The sequence below is a fragment of the Cydia pomonella genome, chromosome 18 (assembly GCF_033807575.1).
Source record: "Cydia pomonella isolate Wapato2018A chromosome 18, ilCydPomo1, whole genome shotgun sequence".
NCBI classification, from domain to species: Eukaryota; Metazoa; Arthropoda; class Insecta; order Lepidoptera; family Tortricidae; genus Cydia; species Cydia pomonella.
Genome location: NC_084720.1, coordinates 13,034,737 through 13,059,028, shown reverse-complemented (window position 1 = coordinate 13,059,028; position 24,292 = coordinate 13,034,737). Strand labels below are relative to the sequence as shown.

General features: G+C 36.7%; 2 protein-coding genes across 3 annotated transcripts in view; one reads left to right on the top strand and one right to left on the bottom strand.

Moving 5' to 3' along the window:
* The window catches only part of LOC133527516 (putative GPI-anchor transamidase), a 44,117-nt gene extending 23,622 nt beyond the window's left edge, over nt 1-20,495 (top strand). The window contains exon 8 of the mRNA XM_061864557.1: nt 20,477-20,495. The gene's annotated coding sequence lies outside the window, so the exon portion shown is untranslated. The remainder of the gene's footprint in view (nt 1-20,476) is intronic.
* Nucleotides 1-24,292, bottom strand: part of LOC133527514 (carbohydrate sulfotransferase 13) — a 93,883-nt gene that overhangs the window by 11,821 nt on the left and 57,770 nt on the right. For both annotated transcript variants that reach the window (XM_061864554.1, XM_061864555.1), the window contains 4 exons: nt 15,627-15,814; nt 12,893-13,193; nt 10,337-10,510; nt 4,924-5,078 (listed from right to left, as the gene is read on the bottom strand). In XM_061864554.1, the coding sequence (XP_061720538.1) occupies nt 4,924-5,078; nt 10,337-10,510; nt 12,893-13,193; nt 15,627-15,814 (818 nt within the window). The remainder of the gene's footprint in view (nt 1-4,923; nt 5,079-10,336; nt 10,511-12,892; nt 13,194-15,626; nt 15,815-24,292) is intronic.

The window sequence follows — 24,292 nt, the reverse complement described above, 5'->3', positions numbered from 1 at the left end:
TATTATTACATCAACACAATTGAAATTGAATTGATATCCGTACCCCCCTCTTCTAACTTTAGAGTTAATTTGGCATAATCCTTCCTCGGTGGCTTAATTTCAGCACCATATCTGTTAGTTTAGCAGGGTACTCGATACTCGTAGCACAAAAGTTTGCACCTCCTTCCTAAGTAGCGCCATAAGATTCAGGTGCAAACTTAACTCAATCGAGTGTAGTGGCTACCCCCCATTCTAGGGGTTGAATTTTTATAGCCTATAACTTGGCCGGGCATTTTCTCGACAGATTAGTAAAGTTTGCATCAAAATCCGTTCAGCCGTTTTCACGTGATGCGAGGTCAAATAAACAGACAAACAGAGAAACAGACAAACAGACAAAAATTCTAAAAACTGTTGGAACGTGTTCTGTTAACGATTTTTAGTATCCCCAGCCTACTTTTTTTCGAATATCTTCCATGTACAGACTTTCGACCCCCTTCAGCTTTATTATATGTATAGATATCCTCGTGGAGCCCTTCACGGAGGCTTTGGGGTGCCCTAGGACTCCGCGGAACACATTGAAAATGGCTGAATTAGACTATGACCATTTAACTATTATTACTACGTATAGATCCGGCACAGAAAACCAGTATTTTGCGCTATGATGAGTAGTTGTTGTTTGACAACAAACCCTAGAAGCGGGTTAGTTTTTCGAAGGCGTTTCCCTTTTTTTTAAAGATTTGCTTTTTTTTCAATTCTACCTAATTTAGTCAAAAATGCTTAAACATTATTTAAATCGGTTTCAGAAAATCAAATTTGACGGTATACCGATAACAGCGCCACCTACCGGGTCCAAGTGTTTTTCAAACCATCCATTATATTTCGCTTTAAAACCTTCTCCAGAATGTGGCAAACACTTTTCTGAAAACCGCATTAAAATTGGTTCAGCCATACGCGAGATAATCGCGGACAAACATACATACAAACATACGGGTCAAACTGAGAACCTCCTTTTTTTTGAAGGCGGTTAAAAAAGATGTAACACATCAAGGCATTCCCTTGAAAATAGGGTCATATTTAATTCATCTGTCATGTGACATGTTTTACGACTCGTAAAACGATATATCGGTAATTGAGTTAATGTTAGAACTAGATACAGGCAGCATAATTATCTTATTAGTGTCAGTCGGCGTAATTACAATATAAAATGGATGTGAATTAAAGCAAATTGCAGGTTTTATCCACTGACGTCATAGAAGTCGATCGATGAATCGAAAACTATCTAAAGGGGCTCTTGATGTTTACATTGTACGTAATTTACGCAAGTTACCTATGTATATATACATCCGGACTGGTAAGCCAAAACTGCCAGTAACTGGTCCTGGAAGATGGCTAGGACTTAGGCGGATCGAAAATGTGATGGCAGCGCCTTGATGCGTTCTGTAGCAGTGTTGGCCGAACGTTAATTGGAATTGACCATGAACCATTATGTATGTATGTATTTATTTGCAAAAAATAAGTAGGTACAAAAGTGTCTTAAGTGGTAAGTGACAATTGATTGCTTATTCTGCTATTTGTACTAAACAGGTTGTACTAGCATGCAAAACTCTTAATACTCGTACTACAAATCTGGCTGTAGGTATATATTCAGAGAGGAAATCTTTTACACTGTAATAGTTTTTATCAGACAATAGCTTCATTCATTTGTTTCTAAATCTATGTACCGGCAGTTCTCTTACAGATTTTGGTAACTTGTTAAAAAGTTTCATGCACATAACGAAACAGTGATTGGAATATAATGCTGTCTTGGGAACACAATTATGAACTAACCTTCCAGGATCCCGTTGATTTCTGGTAGAGGCGCTTTCCGCTGTTGTAAATAAATACATATGCCTCTTTACAAACATGCAGATTTCTAAAATGTATAAACATGGCAGCGGTCTTTTGAAGTCTTTTGAAAAATGGTTTGCATGTCTTGTATGGGGCTAGATTACAAATAGCACGTATACATTTTTTCTGTGCTACGAATGCAATGTTAAAATTCGTACAGTTTCCGTACAAAATAAGTCCATATCTTAACACTGAACTAATATACCCATGATATATGCGTCTTAACTTACGTAGTACATAAACAAATCTAAATAGATTAGAAACTAAATAGTTTACAACGGATTTTTTTCTATTTGTGCTTGCCAATCCAAGTGTTTATCTAAAACTATCCCTAAAAAAACTTACATTTTGCATTTCTTGAATTGTCTCATTTCCGTAGTTTAATTCGTAAATTATGTCCTTCTAACCATTTTATAACATTTCTTAAAGTCCCATTAACATTACGTTCATGTTCCTCAATATTTTCATTCTTTTTTGATGTAACAATAAAGGATACGTCATCAGCAAACATAACAGATTTATATAGAATTATATCGGGTAATTCATTTATATAAGCAATAAATATTAAAAGCCCAAGTACACTACCTTGCGGTACACCAAAGTCGTTACATTTTAGCTCCAATCTATAGCCGGTTTCTTCATTAAAGTCGTAGAGTTTAACAATTTCTACACATTTTTTCCGATTTTTAAGTAGGTTTTTAACCAGTTAAGTGCAAGACCTCTTATACCATAATTTTCTAGCTTGTCTAAAAGTAACGAATGGTCTACAAAGTCAAAAGCTTTTGACATATCTAGAAAAATAGCTGTAGTATGTTGTTTTTCGTCTATGCATTTACCGATGTGGTGAATTAGGTTAAAACCAGCAAGTGTCATTATGTGTGATAGTTATGTTTTTGAAAGAATTTTGTTCCAATTTTATTATGTTGAATTTATTTAAGAAACTGGTTAGTCTTTTGAGCATGCACTTTTAAAATTTTTGTGCTAATATTGGAATTAGAGTAATGGGCCGGTAGTTTCCCATATCCTTCTTATCATTTTTTTTTAACTTTAAAAAGGGCTTTACTATAGACAATTTGAGTAGTTCTGGAAATGTGCCGCTTTCGAATAAAAAATTAACTAAATTGCACTAAGTTGAGTTACAGTTTACGGTTCAATTTGTAATGGTTAATGGTCAATTGCATTTCGGCCAACACTGTTCTGTAGGGAAGCGGCGAAAAAAGAGGAGCGGCCATTGCCCGCCAGTAGGACACTAAATCGGCTACGATAAAAACGATGCGATTCGCAGGCGTATTATGGATGGCTTTATCCACGTGATAAATTAACCGTCATTTTTTAGCACCGCGGGATTGAAAGTGATGGACACCGTTTTATCACGTGGTCACGTAGACAAGAACGACCATCATATCCGTACTGATCCGGACAGAAGTGCAAATGGTTGTTGGATGACGCACTTTATAAAAATTAAGTTTAGGTACATATGTACCGATACTTTTTATGTAACGAGAAATATTAAATAAATAAATATTATAGCGACATTCTTACATAAATTGACTAAGTCCCACGGTAAGCCAAGATTTGTGTTGTAGGTACTCAGACAACGATACATATAATATACAAATACTTAAATACATAGAAAACATCCATGACTCAGGAACCAATATCTCTGCTCATCACACAAATAAATACTCTTACCGGGATTCAAACCCAGGACCATCGGCTTCATAGGCAGGGTCACTACCCACTAGGCCAGACCGGTTGTCAACACACAAAATCGTCAAATCGCCGTCAGTGTCAATATTAACACATTGGATATTATTAGACCTTAATTGCTACAAAGTAGTCGGGACCTATTCCATTTTTGGAAGAACACGGTACACTTTTGGCAAACAAACACCGACCAAACAATAAAAACTGACAACTAAACAGCTGACCCATTTCCAGAAAACAGATAAAACGGCTCCTATTCAGTTTTGCTAATCCGTTTGAGAAATACGGTGCTGCGCGCGGTCCGGCTGGGGATTTCAAAATAAAAACTTTTTGCTTCGAGACTTGGGATTTCCCGTCCATTTTATATGAGTGGATAAGTTTCATCACAACTGTGTTCTGTATATGTGACAAAATAATATGACCCGCAATTTTTCTACTGGGATGTTGCTTCAATGCTTCAACAATAGTTATAGATCTTTTTTTAATAGTACGTCGGTGGCAAACAAGTATACGGTCCGCCTGATGGTAAGCAGTGTCCATAGCCTATGGACGTCTGCAATGCAATGCGCGTTGCCGACCCTAACACTTGTGTGTGGTCACCTTAGGAAAAATTTAGGATTAAATAGTTACATCTCCCCTAGAACTAACCCCTCCAATAAAAGAAATGCGTCATTTAAATTTCACATACAAAACTTCTACTCGCTCTATTTTCTTATTATATAATTTATGATTTCTAGCAAAGAAAACTAATCTTCTTCTTCTTCTTCCTCGCGTTGTCCCGGCATTTGCCACGGCTCATGGGAGCCTGGGGTCCGCTTGACAACTAATCCCAAGATTTGGCGTAGGCACTAGTTTTTACGAAAGCGACTGCCATCAGACCTTCCAACCCAGAGGATAAACTAGGCCTTGTTGGGATTAGTCCGGTTTCCTCACGATGTTTTCCTTCACCGAAAAGCGACTGGTAAATATCAAATGATATTTCGTACATAAGTTCCGAAAAACTCATTGGTACGAGCCGGGGTTTGAACCCGCGACCTCCGGATTGCAAGTCGCACGCTCTTACCGCTAGGCCACCAGCGCTTCAGCAAAGAAAACTAATACCAGACATAATTATTACTTGAATGTTCATACCAAATTTCAAGATATTTGGAACATCTTTCTTTCTATCGCTGCCCCGGCTTTTTGTCACGGCTCATGGGAGGCTGAGGTCCACTTTACAACCACGCCCACAAGCATGTTGTCTAAAATGAGAGCGTAACATCGGTTGTACGGGGTGACGGGTTCTTGTTACTTGTCATACGATAGAAAGGAATAGCGCTATTTGCGCTTGTGTGTAAACAGTAAACTCACTTGTAAAGGTTATACAAGCCGACCAGCTGCTGCCGCCGCAGCCGCGAGTAGAGGTGGTTGATGCTCTGCTGGGTCTTGCCCTTGCCGCTGTTCCGCCACTCCGGCTTCACCACGTCCTGCAGCCGCGCTAGCTGAATCAGGTACCTTTGGTCCTCCTGTCAAACACGTACATTTTCGTTTATATTAAATTGTAGGTCTCTTCTGCCAGCCGCCAATTCGGGCATCATGCCACAAGCTATCTACAGATGGTAATAGGATCACTTCCCATACAACGAATGCAACTTGTTTAAAGCGCTTATACTTGTCCCGGTACTGTACTCAAGCCAGGGAGGTAATCTCTCTATTACTGTCTCCACTTCTACATAACTATAAAAACATTATATGATTGAAGATGCAAACAGGATGAAAGGGCAGGAAGGGATACTTTCAACATAAGTACAACATAATTGTGGAAGTCATTGTTTGTGTAATAAATTGTTCGTCAATAGGTAGGTACCTATTGACGAACCTTCATGATTAGAGATAAATATCTTCATCAACTCTCATCTACTCAAAGGTTAACGGAAGAAATCCCTTAAAGGGATAAGTTCGCTTGTGTACTGCCTATCCTGTGCCATATTTATGTTTTGTGTTTTGTACAATAAAGAGTTTATACATGGCAATGTCTGGCAAGGCAAGACGAGGTAAGAATATTTATGCGATTGGCGATAAAAGGTTGCTTGCGAACAGAAACTTTTAATGGGTTACTTATTATTTCTTTGTCTCACTTTTACCGGTCGAAGAGTACCGTTTAATTACAGACAATGAGTTGAAAGTCCTTAAGGCTTTACTTATAGAAAGCAATTTGGCTATCAATGATATGATAGCGTCAGAATAAGAAATAAGTACAAAATCATTACGAATGGGTAAGGGCAGGTTGGGTAAGGTGAACATAGTTTAATTGTGTAAATTAACCCGGTAACAGGTAAACTTACCTTACTTGACCTTACCAAATTTATAAGATCTCTTTAATAATAAACCTATTTAGACGCAAATACGGTCTACTCAAAAGTCGTAGGTCGCATGTGTTTATTAATAATTTTCTATGAAATTATGTTGTATGAATAACACTTGGACAGTCTATGGTATCAAAATTGCGACAGAGTTTTCTTAAAACTTCTTAAAACCTATGCGATTTAAATTTCAATGAAGATTGTTTTGGCTTTTTCTTTGCCTACAGTCAAAGATTAAAGCACGAAAAAAATTCCTCTCCTGATGGGCCAGAACTAGGGCTCGCGGTCGGATCCGTGTTTCGTTTACACGTTCCGAATACCCGTTTCCGAATAATAAGTAAACGGTTTTCTGGCCCGTTCCACACGTGTAATTAAGAAACGTGTAATTAAGAGCCGTTTCCACGGATAAACGGGTATTCGAAGAAACGGATCTTATTTACCCGTGGCTCCGGAAACGTCCTTGACGAGTAGCAAAGGAACGGACCGGCGTACGTAAGAGCTACAAATTATTAGACAAAGGATTCATGACGTTTATGCCATATTTAACCTTATTCCGTGGTTCATAGAGTCGAAATTCAATAAACGGTTTATTTGCAAAACCGTTTTCTGAGCAGAGGGCCTACCGCGAACCACGTTCGACGTGTTGCCGCCCCGTCACACTTACGTAAAATTTTATAAGTGCCACAGAGAGGCAACACGACGAACGTGGTTCGCGGTAGGTCCTCTGTTAGTTTTTGCTTGCAATGTTTTAAGTTGCAATAAGTACGAGTAGAAAATTAGAAATACTGTATAGTGCTACCATAGTAGTATTTTATATAAAAGTTCAAATACTAAAACTTTATTGTTTATTATATAACTTGATAGCAATAAATATAAAGTGCTAGTAATAAAAAATAAAATCAATAAAGACTGTACACGATAAAATCTGCCAAGTGCTTGATCTGGTATTCTTTTTACCAACTGAACATTTTAAACAGTTATATTTTTAATAATCTGTAGATATAAGTCCTATTGGGGTACCTATGTGGTAAAAATTCAATCAATTGTCAATCATATTACAATGTATGTGTGAGTTTTCTTGAATTTACATTCGGTCAATATGAAATATATATTTTTATTTTTTAACTGACGTGAGCCTGACATCTTTGTCTTATTATAGTAAACCATGTAAAAATTATTAAATTAACATTTGTATAATGATCTGCCAATAATAAATGTACTTATAAATTGTATTGTAATTAATTTTGAATTTACGAAAAGTTTTACATATTATTATCATATAAAATGAACTTTATACGTTTAAGTGTACTAATAAATATAAGATGGCCCTTTTAGCTTAAAGCAATAAATGTCAAAATCAGAATTACCATAATGCGCAATGGTGGAGTCAATATAAATATTACTAAAAATCATAGACAACCTAACTATGTTTGTATTTTTATTATGTAATTTTTGTAGTCTTTAGTAGTTTGTGTCACAAGGGAGTAATAAGACATATTTACGGCGTGGGTGTAAATTAAATCATAAACGAAACGAAGAATTTTACAGTAAAACTCCAAGCCTAGCGAGGGACTCTAATCAAAGTGAGGGATTCAAATGTTAATAATCAAACTGGAAAAAAAAAATCTAACATAAGACTCATACTGTTTTTCACATCGCCAATAGTCCGAGGCTGAAATGGTGCCTTTCATCTGAGTTAATTTTCACTCTCAACTCTAATTTTCATTTGGAATACAAGGAAAGTAAGATACATGTTTGCGATACATGATACGTGTTTAAAAATATATAACTAAGTACATATAAACTTTTATAGTCTTTCTTGAGGGTACTTACTTAGGGTATCGTTATTTATAGAATAAGAAGTTAAATATCAGAATGGAAATTGTACAACAAATCCGTTTAAAATTAAAGTTTAATTGCTTATCGTAAAAAAAAACCAACTACGAAAGAAAGACGCTAACAGAAACGTACATTTTCTGCACACTTTTTAGAAAAACAACGACCCACTTTCAAAGCATGAGAAATGAAAAAGCCTTTTTAGGAATAGGTAATGTTATTTTTTTTTTATAGGATCGGTCGAGTTCAGTAGGTAGATTAGATATAACAGAAGTCAAACAAAGGCTCAAAATTGACAATATTTACTAAAATTATTTACTTAATTCCATCGAATATCGTTTAAAACAAAAATGTATAAGTATATAAACAAATGATATCAATAGATTTCGTTAAATGTAGTGTATAATCAATAACAAACAATAACATAAATAGTTGTATTTCAAAAATAGGTAATCTTGGGGAACGTATGTAAAAAATATAATATCTTAGAACACAAAGTTTGGAAGTTTAATAAAAAAAAAACATTAGTACGACTACGAGTAGACTACTTATTTAAATGATTACACAATAAAATTGAAATCAAAATGATATTCGTAAAAATTAAAAAATGCAATATCTTAAAACAATTATTAAAAAACAATCAAATGCTAGTATTAAGATTAATTTGAAAACAAATTACAATCAAATATGTACCTAAGTAATAACATCTTGTAGCTCTCACTCTCGTCATAGAAAAATGCCTTTTAGTGTGGTGCGGCTACAAAACAATGGGATACATTTACTTTAATTTTTGCCGCTGCATCTGTTACAATTTTAATGTATGCAGATATGTTTACCTTATTACAAGGACATAAAGCTCATAATTGGTTGTGACAGTTCTGATAACTGTTTGGGAACCTATTTGTTTTGGCGATATCGTACAATAGGGTCTTCGAAAAACAATACGTTCTAAGAATCTAGTGAATGGAACGCCACCGGGCGGCAAACTGTGAAAGTGTCCCAAGTGAATATGAATGATTGCCAATTTTGAGATCTATCTTAATGTATTAAACAATATAATCGAAAGGTAAGAAAGGTAGCATGAGTCTTTAAGGTTATCGCGTGAAATTCTTCGTTTCGAATGCCGCTTGTGTGTGTATTTTTTTTGCATCATTGGCAGATTTGTTGTTTTCGCATAGCAGTAAATTGATAAAAATAACCACAAAGTAATTAATAATTATTTTCTTAACTATTATTTTTAACTAATATAGGTAGTATTTGTCTGAATACATATTCTTCACGAAACTATTACACCAGTATATATAAAATGTGTTTATTTCATTAAAATATAATATGTAATGATATTAGGTTAAAAACAATAATACTAAAAAAATAAGATTCTAAACTAGGGCCGAATAGGTTTAAAATTAAAAATAATAGACAATATAGAATAGGGACACCTACTTCGATTTATATATAGTATAGTTGGCTAAATATGTAATATCCACCCAGTTAGAAACAATTAAAAAAAATTGTACGCCTAACAAGTTCATCTGAAGTCAACATTCAATACCTTGTAAGCATTGGCTCAAACTGTTTCGGATCCGTTCGGGCCGGTCTTAAGTACACGTTTAAACGGAGATACGTATCTGAGAAACGTTTCTTGGGAACGGTTCTTGGAGACGGATCCGGATCCCGGCGGTTCCGTTTAAACCGTGTTCTTAGCACCGCCGGGCTTAAGAACACGGGTATCCGTTTCGGCGTGTAACACGGATACCGGGAGCCCTAGCCAGAACCGCCGTGACAACGAGAGCGATTCATTAGGTATGTCTTTGATCTACGTTAAATGGCCATACCGACAGGTCTTCTTGGTAATAAAACGAGGATCTAATCTTGATTTAATGATTTGACTAAATTGACATTTATGTTTTAAATTTTTACATTAATAGTATTATGTTCGCTGTTTGTCACGGTAACCAAAACAAAACGAAACACGGAAGTGCTTCCAAGCCGCGACCGGCGGAGCATCGCGACATTAACGTTTCCTGTTGTTTGCAACGGAATCGGGGAAATATTTTTTCAATTACGTACCTATTTCAAAATTTTGTTTGTGTGCTCGGTAGGTACATTCTTTAGATAAAAATACGTCATAACCTCCCCTAGGGAGCTACGAGACTGGGATGATGTTAAAATAATGTTTGACGTTTACTGCTTCACTAACCTCAATAACTCTTGCATTGTACCTACCACTACCAAGGCACTTGATGACGAAACTTTATATGAATGATAAGTTGATAAATACTTCAACATACAACATACAAAATCTACTCACATTCAAGGTCTAGAAAACGAAGTACGAGTATGTGTAAGTGTCAGCACATGTCGTTGTGTAAGGCCGTGGCGTTCAGTCACGTATAAAGGTGAAAATCGGATGGCAGCGCTGCTGTCGTTGCCGCATTGCTGTTGGGATTAGAACGTTCAGTTCCTCACTCAATTTGTCAAGGAAAGTGTCCTTAAACGTACACCAGCAACGCTGCAGCTATAGCTGCAGTCGCATTCCGAATGTCACGTTAACATTTTGAAGTTAAAATAATTAGGCTACTCACGTCCAAAGTCTCGAACTTAAGCACGACGTCGAAATCGAACTTGCACGGCGTGCAGAAGTCCGTGTACGGCGTCCAGTGCATGTCGAGCGTCCGCTTCGCCCGGGCTTCGTCCAGAACGTAGGAGACGAACTCTTCGAACATGGGATGCGGCGAATGTGGCGCATCTGGAGATTTCTAAAAAATACATTGTGGGTTATTTGTAACCTATATTGTATCGGTAGTTATCAGCATTGGCGTATGTCCGTGGATTAGTGTTAGTCACTCAAAAATACGTAATAATTACATATAACTTAGGCAAGGTCACTTAATACGAGGATAAAAAAAATATTCATTATAATTTGCTACTTGCTACATACTACAGTTGCTACCCTATTTTGTTTTCCTTACACTTTTAGTAAGACTTTAAAAATATTATCATAGGGTACTTGTAATAACCAATGTACCTTTTTTCTGTAAGGTACCTAACTATAAATGTCTTCTTCTCATAGAAATGTTGTTGTTTACCCACAAAAACTGGCACTGTACACAGCACCTAAGCCGGAGACCAGCAATCAAATAAACTATGAAAGTTTCATTATTTATTCAGTACAAAACACTAATTAGTAATTATACTATGTATGAAGTAGATTTAGGCCACGCAAACTAAACCAAAGTTTTACAAAGAGAGCATTACTTATGGCATATAAAACAAGACCCCTCATTTGTTATGAATTTATGAAATGGCTTCATGATTATTCACGTCGAGGGATTACACGCGCTTCACCCATTTCCACCCCTTTTCCACCCCTTTTCCACCCCCATTCAACCCCTTAATGTAAGTCACCGTTGCCTGACGAGGTAACAATAGCAATAGCAAATATTGTGGTGCTGTCATCAATTATTCGAAGGCTTGCAAGGGATTTGATTGTCATATGTCGTGTCGAATGAAATAGGTCATGTGTATGACCAAATAATAACAGTCTTTTTGTGATATTTAGGTACCTACAGTTTTATTCGTGTATTCCTTCTTAGTATAAATTAAAATAATAGTAAGTTAAAGTTACCGTTAAGTTTTTGTTATAAAAAAAAAACATTTTCACCTCAGCAGCTCGAACAAGCCTCCTTTCGTCACTCCAGGGAGTGAGACAAAGTAGCTTTTTTAATTTAGTGAAGGTGAAATGAATACAGGAATAAAAACTTTACTTGATGTTGAATTTTTTAACCTTCTATATGTTTTCACTACTGAGGTGAAAAGTTGTATGTCTCACACGAGAGTAAAGTTATTATACATCTCGTGTTTTTGAGTCATCCTTGAGCGTAGTGAGGGACTGAAAATCAACATTCGCAAGAAAAACTAACTTTCCTCGCTTGTTGCACAAATAACTATTTAATCAGTTACATTCATTATTTCATTAATTAGGTACTTTTTATCACCGAGTCACATGCAGTTTATGGTATCTAAGCTAACGTTCGTTTTGAAAATTGCGAAGTCCGAAGGACTGCTGTTCTAAATACAAAATTTAACCAGACATACAATTGAATATATAATACGTTATACATAGGTACCTAAGAAATTACAAACCAGCTTAAATTCTGAAGCAATGAGGGCTACCGTTTTAGTGCTCACCAGTTAGTGCCACTGTAGATGTAGGTAGGCTTAGAAGAACTGATCTCAAAATTCTCTTCTGATATAAATAAAGGTACTTTACCGTCTATAATTGCCGTTTTTTCAACCTGATTAATTTTGCATATATTTTTGTTGGCACTTTTTAAAACCACTAACATTTATTGAACAACATCGAATGTTTTCCATGATTATTCAAAGATGGAAAAAGATTTACCACAATTATGAATAACGAGTGAAAATTCGCGATAAAAAACCCCCAAAAATTCTATGCATTTGACATTTTGAAAGAGACAAGCTCAGAACAAATTCTCCTTCAAGCGCATGTTGCGCAAGCATCTGTTTGACAAGGTTCAAAGGTCGTCCTCATGATGTTTCACAATGGGTATATATTTATATATGTATGTATTTATATTTATGTATCATATTATTTATGTACGTATAATTTAATATAGGTAATATTGTGATTTTTTTTTTGTCATTTTACTCTGTATTCTGACCCTGCACCAATTAGGATCTTTCGGTTTGGCTCATGGTTGACTGGTAGAGAATGCCTTCTGGCATTAAGTCCGCCATTTGTACTCTTCATGTATTGTGCAATAAAGTTTAAATAAATAAATAAATAAAAGACCTCCGTCTACACCAGCGCCCCTCATCATTTTCCTCGCGTTGTCCCGGCTTTTTGGCAACGCCTCGTGGGATTTTGGCAACTAATGCCGAGAATTGGCGTAAACTAGGCCAACTACACCAGCGCCTCTAGCGGCGAAATTAAACGCGGTAGCCCTCATTCCTACTTATTACCGCGTGCCATTCATTTTAATTTCCCAAGCGCATGTCATTTCATTTCAAGTATTCGATCATTAGCGAACGACAGAACCGCGAAACAATCAGCAAAGTGAAGCTATAACGAAATGGAACGCTTTCAACGTAATTGAAATTCCATTTCAGCTTACCTTTTTCCTATACTTTTGAATAATCCTGTATCCCATCTTGTCATGGAAGGACTTGGGCCATGCGTGGGCGATTTTGTCGTTGTACGCCGAAGCTAGCCTTTCTAAAGGATGCCTCACGATCAGGAATGATATTGAGTCTACTTGGGCTTTCTTGACCATTTCGACTGATGGCCTGGCGTATTTCTTTCTAGCCAGTCCTAGAGGCACTTCTTTAGTTTTGTCTAAGAAAGCAGCCGTGTAGTTTGCCATTAGATTGAAGTTGTACATCCATGACGTGGAGGCCGCTTTAAATATATTACACCTGAAACAAAAAATATATTTTGATCTAATGTAAAATATATTACTTATACTACACAACTATTGTTTTATTTAACCCCGTATAGGTAGTAACCGCGGAAGTAAAACAACAATTTCATACATATCGGCTGATTAAAAATTAAAAGAAGTTGAATGGTAATGTTTTCTTTGCAACAATATTTTTTTGATGTTGGGGTAGGTCCTGTAGTAAAATTTGTTCGATAGGTATCACATTGCAAAGAAATCTTGCATAACTGCTTATATTTTAACAGAATCTTAGGTACCTATTGAAAAGTAGGTACGTACCTTCTCTCCTTTTAGGGTATCACTGTTGCTATACGAGTATATACGAGTATTAACTATACTAGTATATTATTGCAGAGGCCGGGAAAGGGCAATTCGTGGATGAGTCGATCGACAAAGAAGACGATTCCACGAATTACTGTTCCTGCCGAGGCATATGTAGTGCTTTTCTCCAAACATGCGAGGAAATCAGGTAAAATAATCATAATTTAAACATGAACCAGCACTCAAATCGAACCCAAAGAGCATATACTTAATCACTACGTTCTGATCGAACCTTACATCAAAAATGTCATAAACAATTTCCCTCTTTAATTATTTTTTAAAAGTTAAAGGCACAACTATTCTGCTATTTAGTACCATTCAATATTAGCTCATTTAATATAATTGTGCAATATAAGCTGTATTTGCACGCATGAGATCCTTAAAAAAATATAAAAGTTATCGTCTTTGACTTTCTTAAGCAGTATTCGCACGAACATACACGTCGATCTTACACGATTATCCTCTTGCTTGAAATGATATTGACCTGGTCGTGTAGACGTAGCCCGCAGCTATATTAATAGGGTTGTTTCCAATTTTTCGAAACGCTTGTATCACGTTCTATATTAACTAAAAGTTGCCCTAAAATTCAACTTTTATACTAAAAACGGCTTTAAATATGTTAATTTAACAAAATATATTTTGACAGATGCTTTCGCGCCCAAAACGCTCTTTGAAAATTGTGTGACGTCACAGTTTACGGTTTGACACATAACTACATTATATACACACGTAGAAGATACGAACTGTCAACTGACATTTTTCATTTGTTGTTTATCGCCTAACTGTCAACAGTGTCAATCCGAGAGTTGTGACGTCATCAGAATCTTCAATGACGTTTCGAGTTTGGTCACGTGACGTGTGCCAAAAGATATTTTAATTTCAATATTTACAAAAATATGGTCATTACAGGTCCCCTAAAAGTAGTTTAACATGTTCTTATAATCCAAAAGAATTTATTGGGATACAATTCGACCCTGAGATTTGTATATGGAAACAACCCTATTGGCTGTATGCGTTTTACTTAGTAGATACATGTTTTTTAAAAGTAAAAAACAATACAGTACAGTAATAACTTTCCCGTCCGCTAAAACACGACAATAATGGTTTGAATTTTTTTAATTTGAGTTTCACCATAACGAAGAACTTCCCGTACTATTTTTGCTACAATAAGGTGAACATTTCCGAGCATATTGGAGAAAATATATTTACATAGCAAAGCCGCCGTAAGTTTTTTGCCACATCATGGCATATAAAATAAAAGTGGCTGTGACATAATCGGACAGACAGACGGACATGACGAATCTATAAGGGTTCCGTTTTTTGCCATTTGGCTACGGAACCCTAACAATGCATTAGTCGTTACTCGTTACATGAAACTGGAACAACAGCTTAATTGCAACGACGAGAATTTGCACTTCACTGACATTTCCGTTGTTTAAATTATACGTTAAACCCATTATTTGCCGTGTGATAAGAGTAACGACCCAGTTTAGATGCCAGTAAAGGTCATTTAAGGTGTTTTGTTGGATTATGGCAACATACATTGCTGATGCAGAATTTGGCATTTGAAACTCGGGGATTGAACAAACCGAACATCAAACCAAAACTTCGGTTGGATACTAATGAAAACACAGTTTCGGCGCGGGCGCAGGTTTCGGCAGTTTTTTTGTCGTAACCTGCCGAAACCGAGACCGAAACTTCGGCCGGACAATACTTTTCACACATACTTACTTTATTTTTGATTTCAGAACTTGTATCTCAATCCCAAGAATTGATGCAGGAACTAGTTATTACGAAAGCGGCTGCTAGTGACCATCGCTTTATTATCTAGTGCGGGCACCAGTGGGCCTAGTCAAGATTACAATCGTTTGCAGAAAACGATAAGATAAACGTAAATAATTTATGAAAATTTCGTATCGTTATCTGCAAACGATTGTTATCTTAGTTAGGTCCCCAGTTCTGGTGCACGCACTAGAAGCTAACCCCGCGTTTCTTTCGGTTAGGATACAACCGGAAAAGTGTAGGAGAGAAGTACCTAGGTATACGAAAGAAAATGACCGACTTTAGGGACAAGAAAATGAGGTCTTACCAAATAACATGGTACTGGCGGTTGATCAGGTACTCCCAGGCGTAGGCCTTGTTCCGCGAGCTGTCCAGGCCGAGCCGCGAGCACTCGCTCCTCAGGAAACGCCGCCGCGCCTCCATTCGCGCGTTCACTTCCATGAACTTGTCCCGAGTTAAGAGGCCATCGTCATTTGTCCCGTTCTCGTACATGTACTGTAACAATGTGCTAAATTAGTGTCTAAGGTATATGTTGCTGCAGACGTGTCATTGTCGCCCTTGACACGATATGAAAAAGTTTACGGCTTTTTCTGACATCGCATTAGTATGATATGTCAAGACATGTGCGGTTAGAGGGACCATACACTTTCTGATGTATGCGAGTATGATGGGTGCACTTGTATCGTTTGTCGTGTTATGCACTCATTTGTTACGACGTAACGACAATGACGACAGACTTTAAAACGGCGACCATCTTAGGCCCTGTGAAAAGTGGACACAAACTACCAAACAGTATAAAGTGCATAACAGAAACCCAACTACATACAACACACAAACACACTTTAAAATAGTGTTAGATAGATACAGGCGAGTGGTAAACATATTTCTTTTTGCGAGTGCTTAAATCTGCGAGAAATTCTTTCTACTCAATTCACTTAAATGTAGAAGAAATATCTCTTTTATAGACTAGTTTTCATAAATAAAAAAAGCTTGCTTTTGTGCTCTTAATATCCTTTGGCTTAGGACACCTGTAGAAGGCAGGATTTTTTAAAAGTAAATATCTATAAATAGGTGGGAAGGTAGGACGCGCTGAAGTAGGTAAGAAGCGCTGGTGGCCTAGCTTAGCGGTAAGAGCGAGCGTGCGACTTGCATTGCAATCCGGAGGCCGCATGTTCAAACCTCGTACCAATGAGTTTTTCGGAACTTTATACGAAATATCATTTGATATTTACCAGTCGCTTTTCGGTGAAAGAAAACATCGTGAAGAAACCGGACTAATCCTAATAAGGCCTAGTTCACTCTCCGGATTGGAATGTCAGATGGCAGTAGCTTTCGTAAAAACTGGTGCCTACGCCAATCCTTGGGATTAGCTGCCAAGCGGACCGCAGGATCCCATGAGCCGTAGCAAAATAGCATGGCGAGTAAATTGATTTAAGACGATTATGCAGTCATCGCGGTTAACTGCAAATAAATTTCGATTTAGTAGTATTTACTTCCTCATTATCATAAAGTTCATATGTGATGTTGCATTCACAGCATACATAAGCAACGAGTACGTTAAATTTCATCGCAGCGACCTTGTTTAATAGTGTTAATTAACATAGTTACACTAATTAATCACTACCGCCATAGTGAAAACATTCATCAGTATCTTAACTTCATGAAGACTTCATTTCTATAGGTTTGGCCTTACTTAGGTACTGAAGACGTGATAAAAATGGCAAGGAACATCTAACCCTTATATGGCTTACATTTGTAACTCAGACGTATAAAAATAGCCATCAGTGCATCGCTATAAATTCAGATCATTATCGATACGCTTTACCGAGATGTCTCGCGTCACACAGTGTGACAAGAAGCCTCATTTTTGGAGATGTTCTGTTGATGGTCAAAACCGGTAGCCTAGATCAAAACAATGCTACGACTAAAGCTCCCGATTGCCAAATATTACTAGTTAATGAGAAATAATTTTTTGAAAGTCAGGAAAAATGTACCCGGGTATTGACTAAAACTCAAAATACGCTGAGAACGATACCGATAATAAAAAAATAGTTCAAACAAAACTTTTAGAACTATCAAAATACTATGGAACGTAATAATCAGCACAGTGCTAACAGCATTCATATCGGTATTAGAAGCGAATTAGTCATTTTTGGTTTTTATTTTTTTTCTCGAAAAATCCACCATATTATTTTGTTATTTTTGTAGAACGGAAAGCTACTTAGCTTTTCTATATTCTATAAATATTTCATTAACTAATTCCATGGACTATTGAAGTTATGGCATGTTTAAATGTATTGTTAGGGTTGTCACACAATATCCGGATATGAGAACAAGTTAGGTACCTACAAATTAGGTAGTGTAAGAAAGTAAAATATTTAATATTCCTCGACGGTTAAAATTACAAGTTTGGCTTCTAAGAGTTCAAAATCGTCACAGGGTCTGTCGCAATCTTTTTCATCACTTGTTTCAGAGGCCGTACTCGGATTGGGTTCAAATAACGGTACTTTCATCAAGGCTAATGCGGCGGCAGGAAGTGGTTGTTTTCGTAACATCTTTCGCCTTTGATTTTGGCGTTGGGCAGAAACGATTGGATCTGAAGATACCAATGCCCTGTGAAAAATCCTATCTGACTTACGGGTATGATATTCGCGATCATGTCGCCAAAATTTATTCCAGGATTCTGCCGCTTGCTCCGAGAGCATCCCTACTGGCACAGAAGAGTTTTCTATGATTGCGGCTCCGTGGACTAAGATTTTATGTACAGTCACAGTCATAGGGTGCCAGCGGTAGTGGTGCTCTTCCGCGTAATTGTAAGCAAGCTGCTTGCAGAAGTCATCAAATTTGAGAGAGACGATTGGAAAGCTACTAGATAAATCGACTAATATTGTATATAGTCCGTCTAGCAGCCATTTCTCAACGCCGATAATGTCTGCAAAAACATGTCGGTACTTATCACATAACATAATACGGTACGTGCTGTGTTACCATCGTTTGTGGTGCCACTAAAACTCCTATTTTATTCCGAATATCTTCCTGTATTTTTTCTGTCCTTGTTTTAACGAGGCGGTATTCTTCCAAATTTTGCGCTATGCGCTACTGCTTCACTTCGTTTTTATAGCCTAACTTGTGTAAAGATTCCAAAATCCTAATACACGCGTGAAGGGATGCCATATTTGAATATTGTCTAACATAATATAATATAATAAGATTAAATGTATTTATTTTCTTAAAAGTGTATTGATTTTTTTTACATACGTGACACTGGCGAAATTAAAATTTATAAAAATAATTATAAAACTCTTTCTATTTGACTCTCGTACTCGTAGCAATTTTGGTAAAATCGCGCTTATAGCATAATATACTCTTTAAATGTTAGAAAATTACTACAAATAATTACAATATAAAGAGTAATATATCATTATTGTGTATATATTCTGCAAACAATAAGGTAGGTAATCATTAGTAGCTATGTGTTATATCTGCGAAATGTAAAAAGTAAAAATGGCATATCACCACGAGTGTTTAAAGTGACGTTTCGAAATAATCTAAATGAGCTTAAAACAAGAATATTTTCGCAGTGGATTTTTATTGTATTGCTTTTATTATGTTTCTTGATACTATTAGAATACATTTTCATAACGCACAAAGGCATTTTTAATATTTTTTTTAATTTTCGTTACATTCGTGGCATCTCGCCAGTAGCTGGAGACGTACTAAACAAAATGAAGTTCCGGCACTTCATTGAGGTGCGGAAACATTTTGATAGAGATGCCGACTCTAGTACTATACCTCAATGATCATAAATACGCCAAAATAACAAATTGTATCCCATTAAAAAATAAATTGTTTTAACTTGTTAGTGCCAACCCTGAAACCGGGTAATCCGGATATAACTTAACTTTGTTGATAACTTTGATAGTCCACACAATACAATTCCCAAATTTTTACAGCTTGTAGGAGAAATAGAATGCTATTTTTATGTTTAGTAATCAGAAAATAATATCGAGTAGTTTCCGAGAAAAAAAATATAAATGTATATTAAAATAATATTAATAACTTCGAAATGATTCACTTATTGCGTGTTTCAATTACTGGTCAGTGAAGTCTTTAAAAAGTTGTATTTGAGTTATTTTAAAATATTGACCTAAAGCTTATAATTTACTCGTTTTTTATATTTGTATAAAAACCCGGTTAAAAAGATGTTGATTTTTAATATTTTTTTATTAAAAAACTAGCAATATTTGGCAATCGGGAGCTTGAGTCGTAGCATTGTTTTGGTCTAGGCTACCGGTTTTGACCATCAACAGAACATCTCCAAAAATGAGGCTTCTTGTCACACTGTGCGTCAGCCAAAAGGGTTGCATAAACAAAAATTTGTTACACACCAAAAACATACTTTTTCTATTTATTTTTAAGTAGGTAATTTTAGGTTAGTCACTATACTGTCTGTTATTATTGTACTGTAAACTATTAAAAGTTGTAATTGTTTAAAGTGCTGTTTACTAATGTGTTTGTTCATTATCGCTTTCATTTGAATTACCTAGAGTTTAATTGAATTTATTCGTATGTAGTACAAGGGATTTATACAAATATATGTACCTACGGAATATAATATACATTTTTGAACGCCGTTAATTTCAAGGGTGCATTCCTAAGCTTAATTATATTAACTTCTCAAACACAAGTAGGTAATACAATTAACTCCATTTTGGAGATAATCAATAATTTATATTTATATAATAATAGCCTTAGCGTGTACACTTGCCTTAGGGCCTGATTTTTTTATTGATTTGTGTTTAGTACGAGTTCAGTTTACGCAAGTACAATCTCGGGATTGTACTTGCGTTTAGTAGCAAATGTCTGAACTGACTGTAGCCCGAGCTAACGATGTCCGAAATGATATTGATATGTTATAGTTTTCAATAGTTTGGTTGAGTTTCAGTTTCAGCATTTAATTTTTATGAATAAAAACATATTAGGAAAATTAATGCCATTTCGTTACCTTAAAGATACAAAAAAATTACAATAAAACAACGTGTATAATGTATCTTTGACTTCTAAAGCCGTTGTGGCCCATATTTATTATTTAGTTAAGAAACCAAGAAAATGCGCCGCGACTGCGCAGGCTATACTCTGTTTTTTTTTATACCGCAGATTAGCCGGGAAGGAGGGGCAGAAAAAAGAAAAGAGATGGCGGGACGACATGCACCAAACCGTGATGAGTGGCGGAAGAAAGGGAAGGCCTATGCTCAGCAGTGGGACACAACATAGGTTGCATAAATAAAAATCATAGTAGAAAGATAGGTCTGTCGACAGGTAGGTCAGTTAAAAAGTTTTCAGTAGCAATTTTATGATTGTTTTTAACTATTTATGTTTGTTATTATTGTTTAAGCGTTTTGGTGTAACACTGTTAGCTTATTTAAATAATGTAAAATAAATAAATTATTTGTTAAATCTAACGCATAATTAATATGACTATGTTATCTCTTTGAGTTCAGTGAAATTATTAACCAAATGTTGCCGGATACAAAACAGACTCTCAACAAACTTTAATAGCCCGATAACTTATGATTTACTATTAATTTCCTGCATCGGTGGCATAAATTTGCGGATAAAATAGTTTTTAGAGAAGATAAATTAGACGCTTATAGAAACTTCGATAAAAGATTTATCGCAGAATATTCAGACAGAAAAGTTACGGTAACCGAACGGTCCCCGGGCTATTTCGGGCAACGGGGAAAATGGGTTATTACTTCTTTATTTTTTCAGGCCACTGCTGAAATCAGAGAGGGAAAGAGAAAAGTATGTTTTATGATGTTTCTCTGTAGTATCTGATGAAAAAATAAACGTAAGTAACCCCTGAAGCGATGACGTAGGTATAAGATGGGGAGGATTTAGACAGTGACCCTTCGAGTCAAAAAATGATAATTATTCCGCGTTTAACTACACTTTCTTTTTGTACTACGTCGGTGGCAAACAAGCATACGGCCCACCTGATGGTAAGCAGTTTCCGTAGCCTATGTACGCCTGCAACTCCAGAAGAGTTACATGCGCGTTGCCGACCCTATCCCTCCTCGTTGAGCTCTGGTAACCTTACTCACCGGCAGGAACACAACACTATGAGTCTAGTGTTATTTGGCTGCGGTTTTCTGTAATGGCTCCTCTACACGATTGCCCAGTGTAGGCCAGTCCAAGGGACGCATTTATGCGTTAGAGGGAGTAAGTGATATTGCTATCTCATTCCACCGCATAGCTGCGTCCCTTAGACTGGCCTACGCTGGGCCATCGTGTAGAGCAGCCCTAAGGTGGAGGTACTTCCCCAGTTGGGCTCCGCTCTAGATCTGGAATGACATCCGCTGTGCTGTGCCCTACCACACAAAGCGGGATGACATTCACAATGCCCATACCTCTCTTTTGGACATAGTTTAAGGACGTACCTGGGTCCAAAGTAGTCATAATGTTTCGTTAAAATGATCGGACAACTACATATATCACCACTTTACTTTAGGCATAGAAATTACAAGCCACTATTAGTTAATTTATGATAACGACAAACGATTAATACGTATTTGAGGGTTGTAAATAAGTAGTTTATAAACAACGGCATTCGCGTCAACATTACTAAATAGCAAGTATTATCATAGAATTTCATCTTATTTACGTTTTCAACTATCTATTATTTTTATAACACGTCCATCTTGGACATATTCTAACATTTGACACACACCAGCAGAAGGATATCTCCAGGAGAATCCAGCTGGGTTGGGCGGCATTCAATAAACTAGCGGACATCCTCAAACTCGTTAACATTCCACAATGCATAAAAACGCGCCTCTTTAACCAATGCATGTGTCCTGCCCACCATGACTTACGCCGCTTACGGTGCTGAGACTCACGGTGCTCACTAAGGAGGCTGTGCATGAAATCCGAGTGGCTCAGAGAGCCATGGAGCGCGCCATTCTCTGCATCAAACTTCAATACCGAGTGAGGTCAAGATCCGGCAACATTATGAAACTGAAATGGAGTTGGGCGGGCCATGTTGCCAGGCAGTGATAGCTGGTAAGCCAAAATGTTAACGGAATGGTGGCCGCTTTCAGACGAAAGACGTGCCTGGCGTCCGTTGGACGAGATTAGCTCAGGACCGGGACAAATGGCGAAGAGAGGCCTATACAGTAGTGGGCGATAAAAGGCTGATATCATGATGATGACAATTATATTTTTAGTCCATTAGAATATTCCAACATTAGAGAATTAGACAACTAATCCCAAGATTTGGCGTAGGCACTAGTTTTTGCGAAAGCGACTGCCATCTGACCTTCCAACCCACAGGGTACACTAGGCCTTGTTGGGTTTAGTCCGGTTTCCTCACGGTGTTTTCCTTCACCGAAAAGCGACTGGTAAATATCAAATGATATTTCGTACATAAGTTCCGAAAAAGTCATGGGTACGAGTCGGGGTTTGAACCCGCGACCTCCGGATTGCAAGTCGTATGCTCTTACCGCTTACCGCCTTTTAAAAAGAGTGAAAATAATAACGTGTAAGTACCTAATAAGAGTGACAACAAGACTTCAACCCTCCGCCGCTGTCAAACTTCGCTTATATTATATTAAACAGTGAGACTTCTGTCCGCAGTTTATTCTGTGGTACCACGCACATACGAGTCTTCATTTCACTTTCCAGTCTCTAGACTAAACTAAACTTAGGTTTAGTGCCTAACTTTCTCCGCTTTCCCGCAAGAACCTGAGCGGAGTGCGATCCCATTCCGACTGGCGGCTGCACTCGTCTTGAGATGGCAGCAAGGATTTTATAATTCCAGATACGCCACTGTCTAATAAGTAGTATATAGTCGTAAAAAACTAAATGTTTATACCAGGATTCCACTAAGCGCCGGAGACTTGGGAAGGGAGCGGGTTGCAGTGCTAACGCTAAAGACTATAAAGCTCCTGTGTGTAGATATATCTATTATTATGATTATTATAAGATAACATATCTAACTAAAAAGTCTAAAAACATTAATGAAGTTACGCTTCCTTTTCAAAACGACGTTCTGAAATTCCTAATATGAAATTTGATATGGACATTCAAGTAACATTATCTTCTAAACATTTATATCTGGTACTGATATTCGTTGCTAGAAATTGTAATAAAAAGAAATTAGAGCAAATAGAAGTGTTATAATATATACAAACTTTCTACTCGCTCTATACTGCTTTGTATATAAATTTTTAGCAATCAAAATTTGTAAGTGATGTTTCATTATTTTACGTAAATGTTATTGCCAAGTTTCATGTAATCTAAGCATGTCGTTTTAAAATTAAAGCGTAATTTCGACAGCATGGGAGTGGTTTTTGGTGGCGAGTTCGTGTAACTCGTAATTACGTATGTCAAGAGCTGAAATCACGTTACTACCCTACTACGAACAACCGAAATATGGCATTTGATGAAATAATACGGAATATTACGCAAAACTCTGCGTTTGCCTCTAGCACATACTGAAGGCCTACCGCGAAACACGAATATCGAAATTGCGTTATCTGCTTCTCTGTTAGTAGAACATTGTAAACCAATGGCCTTGATACATCAATGTCATAGTGAAAATTTCTCAATTTTTTTTAAGGCTTAGTATATGTTTTACTCTTTGATTTAAAATAGTGCTGTTCTCTGGCGGCAGAACATTGAAGTAATACTTCGTATTCAGGTAAAATATATCATGAGGGTGACGTATCTTTGACACAGGTTACATGATCTGTGATAGAACCAATCTCAATAAAAATAAAAAGTCCCCTCTTTTCCTACGTATTTCAATCTCCTGTTTCGATCAGAATCTCAATCGAGTCTTCCAGGACAACAACTCGAGTGGGTTTAATCAAATCTGTACGGCTGTGCATGCCCCGTTTATGTTATGAACATTTTACCGTTGTTACGAGAGTTTTGCTGCCAGTTTGACAAGATAAGTTTCTGTTTAGTTGG